Source organism: Tupaia chinensis, unplaced genomic scaffold (assembly GCF_000334495.1).
Source record: "Tupaia chinensis unplaced genomic scaffold, TupChi_1.0 Scaffold000335_1, whole genome shotgun sequence".
Classification (NCBI taxonomy): Eukaryota; Metazoa; Chordata; class Mammalia; order Scandentia; family Tupaiidae; genus Tupaia; species Tupaia belangeri.
Genome location: NW_006159829.1, coordinates 591,389 through 599,609, shown reverse-complemented (window position 1 = coordinate 599,609; position 8,221 = coordinate 591,389). Strand labels below are relative to the sequence as shown.

General features: G+C 65.9%; 1 protein-coding gene across 1 annotated transcript in view; it reads left to right on the top strand.

The window, feature by feature from the left end:
• The first annotated feature begins 211 nt into the window (after positions 1 to 211).
• The window catches only part of GLI4 (GLI family zinc finger 4), a 14,006-nt gene continuing 5,996 nt past the window's right edge, over positions 212 to 8,221 (top strand). Inside the window, 4 exon segments of the mRNA XM_027773275.1 lie at positions 212 to 718; positions 1,316 to 1,507; positions 2,331 to 2,426; positions 3,413 to 4,282. Of these exon segments, the coding sequence (XP_027629076.1) occupies positions 598 to 718; positions 1,316 to 1,507; positions 2,331 to 2,426; positions 3,413 to 4,282 (1,279 nt within the window). The 5' untranslated portion in view covers positions 212 to 597.

The window sequence follows — 8,221 nt, the reverse complement described above, 5'->3', positions numbered from 1 at the left end:
AGCGGCGCCCCCCGGCGGGCGGCCCAGCCCGCTCCTGCAGCAGGCGCCGGGTACCGAGTGCACGCTCACTCTCGCGCTTCCTGCCCGGGCGCCTCCTTCCCTCCCTGCCCCAAAGAAGGGCCCCGTGTGTCGCAGAGAAAGCGCTCCTCGCCCCCGATTCCGGCCAGCTTGCGGGAGAGGCTTGCGCCGGGGGAAGTACGGGACGCGCCCCGGCTGCGGCTGGGGTGTGCAGGGACCGCCCCTCTGCGATCCAGGGCAGCCCGTAGCTGCAGCTCAGGGTCCCTGGTCCAGCACGCACGGCCCGTGTCTGCCCTCCCACGGGCCGTGGCCCCAGCCTGCCCTGGGAGGTTTTCCAGGAAGAGGCGGCATGCTTTCCTCCGAGGGCCAGGCGGGGCGGGAAGGTCTCTGCAGACCCTTGACTGGGAGGAGAGCAGCGGCCCCTAACAGGCCCTCCTTACTGTGTGAACCGCCAGGGCCCCTCGCCTCCCCTGCGGGCTTCCCGCCCTCACCTCCCGGCTCCCTCATCTCCCAACTCCTCACCTGTCACGTTCTTACCCCCAGGTGGCAGGCGTGCACACCCTTCAGGTCGTGGCAAAGATGGCAACCCTGAGGGACGATCAAGAGTGCCCTCCTGCTTTGTCCCCTGCCCTCTTGTCAGCGAGGACCCCTGGGGCCCAGAACGGAGTGGCAGAGCTCCACCTCCAGGGGCAAAGCCATGGTACTCACCCACCTGCGTGCCCCTGGGCCTGCATCCTCCCCTCTCCAGAGCTGGGGGCGGGAAGCAGATGTGGCCACACCGTTGGGCCCCCCCTGTCACTGGGAGCCCTTGTTTCCTGAGTCTTGTTCCCAGACCAGGAAGGGTGCAGAGCCCTTAGCCAGGCTGGTGTGGGACTGGTCCCCAAAGGACTTGCGGGGTGGGGGGGGAGGAGAGGACACCCTTGCATCCCTGAAGGTGGGGCCTCACTGGGGATGCCCTGGTCTCAGGCCTGGGGGTCCCAAGGGTGTGTCCTGCACATCTCACAGAGCCTCCCACTCAGCCAGGATGCTGGCAGAGCCGTCCTGGGGCGAGCCTAGGAGAGCGCGGGGTGCCAGCTGGCCCTGGTGGGTTTACGGGCCGGGGGTTATGGAGAAAGGCACACCGACCAGCAGGTACTCAGGCCACAGTGCTGAGCTCTTGTGGCTCACATGAGGTCACACTGCCAGGGAACAGCGGGACAGCCCCAGGTCCGCGCAAGACAGGAACTGGAGCTACCCAACCCCACCCTGCCAGCTGCGGGCAGCCAGGGTGCACTTCTCAGACACCAGGTCCCTGCAGTCCCCAGGAGCTCTGCCCCACAGCTGGAGAGTACGGGCCACACCAGCAGTTTCAGCCTCTCCATGCAGCCAAAAAGCAGGGCCCTGGCTTGGAGGACTGCAGACGAGGTTGGCCGTAAGGAGCAGGCTGTGGAAACTGGCCTGGCCACGGGCAGGTTGCAGGGCAGCCCTCTGGGCGTAGAAGCTGGGACAGGTGAGGCCTGGGCAGGTGCTGGTGGTGGAGCCGGTGGTGGGGAGAGGTGCTCCTTAGGGTGCCTTGGGGCCCAGGGAGTCCTGAGCAGGAAGACCCCAGCCTGTCTGGAACCTGCTCAGGGACTCCTGCACTTTGGAGCCAGGGCAGGCCAGCCCTGAGTGGGCCCCAGCCCCCTGGCTCCCAAAGTGGTCCGAGGTGGACCAGAATGGTCACTCCACAGCATGTCCAGGAAGGCGCGCCCCTGGCTGTCCACCCGTAGAGCCAGCACCGCAGCGGACTGTGGAGGCCCGCCACCAGGCCTAGTGACGGCCTTGGCCTTAAGGCACCAGCCCTGCTCCAAGGCAGCCAGGCAGCGGCTGCCCAAACTTCTTGCTCTTAGGGGTCACATTGGCCATCTTGGCCATGGGCAGCTGAGTGTGGAGTGTGTCCAGACAGTGCAGAGCCAGCAGTCACCACCAGGCCGAAGTGACTGGCAGGGTGCGGGCAGGACAGTGCCAGCAGGACGGGGAGGAGGGGAGTCCAGTCAGAGCAGCGAGGGGACAGCCACTCCAAGGAGCACAGGGGCCACGTCATGCTGCCCTGTTTGTGTCTGCTGATTGGGCAGAGGGCGCTGACCTCCCAAAGCTGCACCTTGAGAGGCTTCCTGGAGGGGGAGGACACCACAGGCCCTTCTTGGCCAGGCAAGCCATGAGCGGCGGCACCCGACTGCACTGGCTGCTGTTTGGGGGACAGCAGGACAGGGGTGAGCCCCGGGCTGGTTCTAGAGGGCAGGAGAGGTGCCCTGCAGAGGGCGGGAGACGAGCCTGGCTCCCTGTGCCCCTAGGACCCGCCAGCTGCAGCCCCGAGGTGCTCCCTCAGAAGGACTCCAATCTCCAGGACATAGAGGAAGTTGAGGTCAGCAGAGGTACTTTCTGGCCTGGTGAGTCCATGCAGCCTCGGTAGCCTCGGGCCAAGCACTGTGACCAGCAGCCCCAGCCCCAGCCCCAGCCCCACCTGTGGGCATCCCCGGTGCTGTAACCAGCCCGTCTGGGGCCTGCTGTCCCTGGCTGCAGGTCACCTCAACCTGTACCCTCGTGGCCACCTGCCCCAGCAACCCCGTGTGAGTCCCTGTGGAGCCACACTGCTTCAGGCTGGGGTCTCTGAGTCGGGGCTCTGCTGCACCCCCAGATCAGCAGCCAGTCATCCTGAGCCCCGGGCAGGAGGCCTGCGGGTGGAGAGCCGGCCTGCAGTATGGCAGCCACCGAGGCCTTGGCCAGCCTCATGAAGGCTCTGGGGCAGAGATGGGCCCACCAGGATCCGCTCTTCAGGCAAGGGCCGGTCTCCGAGGGGGCTCAGCAGCAACCGGTCCGGGCCTGAGCAGCGCCACGCCGCCACACCCTCCACCTGGGGCTTGCCCATCTAACTCATGTGGCATGGCCAGCTCCAAGAGCCCTCAACCCCAGGGCCACCTACTTCTCTTTTTTAAAGCTTGTTCTAGAGTGCATGTGCTGGGGGGTGGGCAGGCAAGAGTGAGACGTCACCCCAGGTGGGCATGGCTGCCCCGCAGTTGCTTCTCGGGTTCTGTGCATGCAAGCACACGTGCCCGGTGTGTGTGACAGGCCACTGAGTCTGGGATTTGAACTGCACAGCCAGCCGTGTGGGATTCAGCTGGCCCAGGGCCACTTCTTGAGAGCTCTTGAAGTTCCAGAACTTTGTCAGCCTCTGTCAACCCCAGGCTTGTTCCCACTGGCCTCTCCAGAGCCTAGGGGACTCAGCCCACAGCCCAGGGGCCTCCCTCCTCCCTCCGGGTCTGCAGCCAGGCCCTCCCAGCCCCGCCCCGCCCTCCTGGCCGGTCCAGCTCCCCAGCTCCCCAGCACCTGTGGGCTGCTCAGGCAGGCCGGGACTACCTGTTCTCTCTCCTTTCAGATTCTGAATCAGAACCTGAGCAGGCTCCATCCTCTCCCAACCCGCGCGTTCCCAAGGACAGGATGGACAGGGATGGGGGGGCGCCGAGGAGCCTCCCCCACAGGCCCAAGTGTGGGGGCAGCTTTGGGCAGGAGTCCAGTTCCGAGCACCCAGCCGCCCAGACACCAGGGGCCACACCCTGTGCCCAGAAGCGGGGCACCTGGCACATGACACTTGTGCCGGAGGGGGACCGCGAGCGGGCTGTGGAGCTGGGGGGCAGCTTGGGCCCAGGCACCCGGCCGGGGGGCTCCCCGGCGCACCGCTGCGAGGCCTGCGGCAAGAGCTTCAAGTACAACTCGCTGCTGCTGAAACACCGGCGCGTGCACACGGGTGAGAAGCCCTACGCCTGCCCCGAGTGCGGCAAGCGCTTCCGCGGCTGGTCAGGCTTCGTCCAGCACCGGCGCGTGCACACGGGCGAGAAGCCCTACGAGTGCGGCGAGTGCGGCCGCGCCTTCAGCCACAGCTCGCACTTTACGCAGCACCTGCGCATCCACAACGGCGAGAAGCCCTACAAGTGCGGCGAGTGCGGCCAGGCCTTCAGCCAGAGCTCCAACCTGGTGCGCCACCAGCGGCTGCACACGGGTGAGAGGCCCTACGCCTGCAGCCAGTGCGGCAAGGCCTTCATCTGGAGCTCCGTGCTCATCGAGCACCAGCGCATCCACACGGGCGAGAAGCCCTATGAGTGCGCCGACTGCGGCAAGGCCTTCCGTGGCCGCTCACACTTCTTCCGGCACCTGCGGACCCACACGGGCGAGAAACCGTTCGCCTGCAGCACCTGCGGCAAGGCCTTCGGCCAGAGCTCCCAGCTTATCCAGCACCAGAGGGTACACTACCGCGAGTAGTGGGCGCGCTCCCCACCTTGGTGGACAGCCCAACACCTGCACCTAGGGCCCCAATAAAGCGTCTGATGGATGCAACAGAGCTGGTTCCTGCCTGGACCAGGCCGTGGGCCGCAAGGTGTGAGAGCCATGCCTGACAGTCGCTCCAAGCTGGGGGGCCGGAGGGGGCACTGAGAGCGGGGGGCAGGGGCGGCCGCCCCAAGAGCACCGCCACTCCGGGTAGGCCGCACTGGGCTGCACCCGGCTTGCTGGTTTCCTCGCAGGTTTGCAGGGGCCTGCTTCTAGTCCACTCGGTGCAGCGTGTCCTAGTCCAGTCCCTGCAGACGCGGTTCTTGCATGCACCTACAGCCAAGGGGGTGGAGGGGAGGCTTCAGCACGAAGTGCCGCGACATCAGCCTGCCCAGCCCTCCCTGCCACCTCCTGCCAGGGGTGGGGGTCTTCGAGTCCCACAGGCAGCCACACCTGCTGCTCCAGCAGCATCAGATCCACCCTAACCCTTTGAGAGGACGTGGGGATGGCCCTGGCTATGAAGCCCTGAAGCTCGGGGCATCTGCTCCCTCCAAGACAGGGACCCTAGTACCAGTCCACTCCCAAGGTGCAGTTCTTCAAGGTTCACCTCCCAGGCCCTCCTCACCTGCTGTGACCTGTCCAGCTCCTCTGCCTGTCCCCAAGGGCCACTATCCCTGTTAGATAAGGCAAGAGGCCCTGTTTTATGTCTATCAGCAGGCATCTGCTCTGCACCTCTGACATGCTCAGACCCCAGCATGCCCATTTCTCAGTGGACTGCAAAGCTTCAGAGGTGTCCCGGGGCTTGTTCTGAGCCACAGGCAGGTACAGTAAACCAGAGGCCAGCTCCCTGACCAGCGTCCACCTGGGCATTCAGGCCCCTACTGAAGCCGTGGGCGCCTTCGCTCCCCATCATGTGCACCTGAGGCTCCACCCCCAGGTCATGCTCCAGTCCGTGGCTACCGTGCTCCTTCAGTCACCCCCACCTTGCAGCCCCGTGCTGGCAAGAGCAAGGCTGGGGTGGGCTCTGCTGGTGTGGCATGGGCCTTGGGGTTGGGCCTCGACCTGAAACGGACCACATGTTCCTTCCCGCGCCCCGGGTTGCACAGTGGGTAGTGTGAGGCCTTGACCACAGGCCTGGCTGCCTCTGCAGGGACCAATCTAGGGGCTCCAGCAGGCCGCCCGGACCTAGCAAGCAGCAGAGGAGAGCCCAGCTTTCCCTAGAGTGCCGGAAGGGGCCTGCCGGTGGTTTACCAGGCGGCAACACGAAGTTCTCGGACGTCCGTGTGCTCCTCGCACCCTCTTCCAGGCCTGCGGGCTGAGGCCCAGATGTGGGTTTCCCACCCAGACTGGTGGACTGGCCACAGGGCTTTATTCGGTGTGGCCGTAGGACATCCTGGCTGGGAGCAGCGGCCACTGTTTAAGGCCTACTCCGCACCTTACTCCAGGGGTACGGGTTACTGATCTCGGAGTGCATTCCCCAGGAGCGAGGTGACGCCCAGGCTCCCCAGCATGCTGCAAACCTGGCACCTTCACCCCACCATGGAGCACGGGCTGCCTTCAGGTGGATGGCCTAACGCCCACTTGTCAGGGCCGTGTCCAGGGCCCTCACTGGTGGTGCCCACTGCTCTGGCACTGGAGCCCAGCCCTGTGTTCCCAGGCGGGCAGCCGGCTCCTCAGAGGGGAAGCCCAAACGTGTGCCCCATGACAGAGCAGTCCCTTGGCGGCTCCTGCCTCCATCCCTAGGCCAAGGGCTGTGATCAGGGACCTGGCTGAAGGATGGCAGTTCCATCCGAGTCTCAGAGTCACGTCCACAGCTGGGTGCTGGGTGGTGCATGGAGCACTGTGTGTCCAAACCATGCCATTTCAGTTACCGTGTGACATCCCATGGAGACCTAGTTCAGCCAGAGGGACCTGAGGTGGGAGCCGGCACACGGCCCACGTGCCCTCAGCAAGCAGGCAGGCTCGGAGGACGTCCACTGTGCACCCCGGGGTGGTCTGAGGCAGGGTGCACATCCTCCTGAGCAGCAGGGTAAGAAGGGGCAGCGACATCGCACGGCCACTAAGCTCTGCCTCAGGGCCTTCAGAGGGGACCAGCAGGGCCCGCCAAGCCAGGAGTTCACAAATTTCCTTACCCCAGCCATACCTGGCTCTGGGAGCACCCCACCCTGCAACGGCGCACGCCCAGGCCCAGCTCAAGTGCCGTAGGCAGGTGGTCAGACATGAGTGGGCAGTGAGATGGCGCAGAGTAACGCCCACCTCCCTGCCGAGGTCACATCACCGGGAGACAGCACCTCCTCCCTCCCTCCCTCCCAGCCCCCAATAAAATCTCACTTCCACTGCCTAAGCTTTCTTCAAGACACAGGGCAAGTTACCGTGCCCCTCCCGCTGTCCCGCACCCGCACACCACTCACCGGGACACCGGGGCAGTAAGCAGCCGTGGGCCGGTGTCCACGCCCGCCACGAAGAGTCTGGTAAGTGTTCCTGACCCGAGACAAGCGCAGGCAGAAGCCCGCCATGACCCGCAGGTCCTCAAACGCCGCTGCTTTACTTGGGGCTGACTTCACCTCAGAGTGGGGCGCAGCCCGAGCCCTGGACCCTGGGCGCCTCGTACTTCACACTGCGAGCTCGCTCCCTGCCAGGGACAGGAGCGCATCCCCCCCCGTGGCACCCCTGCGAGTGCGGCCCTGTGGCCCTCAGCACCACCGCTGCCCAGCCCGGAGGCGCCCGCGCACCCCACCTCGCCCACACTTGCCTGCTTCCCTGCCTGGCCTGGAGGCCTCGCCACTCCCCAGCGAGCGGACCCTGGGAAGACACCTTCGCTTCCCCGTTCCAGGCACTTCATGGGGTCCTAGAGGCCCGCCAAGGGCCCACCAGGTCACATCAGCTGAACAGCGCTGGGGCAGAGTCCCACAGGAGCGCCTGCTGAGTGCGGAGGGCCCGGTCTGCCCCGGAGGAGCCCCGCCTGTGCAGGCCACTGTCACTCTCTGCAGACGCCATCAGGCCTGGCCCTTAGGGAATCGCCCCAGGGCCTCCCATGTAGCTCCAGCCTACGGCACAGCGTGTCCTAGTGCATCGCAGGCTGTCCTAAATCCATGCGTGTGCACTCTTGCAGGCCCTCCCGGGTTGAGGCGGGACATTCTCAGCCCAGCCCCAGCCCCAGGTCCCAGCAGCGCAGGGCCAGCCAGTGGGCGAGCTTCCAGGCAAGAGACGGTGGGGGCAGCTGCAGGAGCCCAGTTACTGTGACGGCAGGCACTGCCAATGGTAGGGGCCACACTGGGGTTGCGCGGGCGGTTGGAAGACGGGGGTCCCCAAGGATTGTGGGATTGTGGCTGGAGCCAAGGTTGGCAAGGTGGCAAAGACAGCGTCCTGGGGCTGGCCCAGCCTGTGCTGCTACACCCTTCACCCTCCCTGGGTGGTACCCGGCCTGGGGTCCACGGGAGAGGCACCTGTGGGAGGTCAGAGCCCAGGCTCCTCCCCCTCGGGTGAAGCAGTCCCTGAGGCCTGTCGCTCCTGGCCGCTGCCCGGCTTGCAGGCCCACACTGCCCTGAGCAGCTGAGCCTAGGTGTGCTGCAGGTGCCCCAGCCAACAGAGGCGCCTCAGGGCTGCGGGCGAGCATGCTGTGCCCACAGCAGCCAGCAATGGGCACCCTGCTGTCTCGTTTCTCAGCCCCGAAACCAATCATAACTGCCTCGCGCTTGCTCTCAGATGACCCCGAGAGAGGCTCAGCCCACAGTTCAGAGCCAGCCTCTGAGCTGCGGGCTTCTGCCTGCGCTTGTCTCGGGTCAGGAACACTTATCCGACTTTTCATGGGGCACCCTCTCACTCAGGCCTGAGGCCTGCTGGCCCTCGGGGTGCACAGGCACAGGGAGACGGGACCCTCAGTTCACTCCAGCCGCTGAACTGTGGCTCCCGCCACGTCACC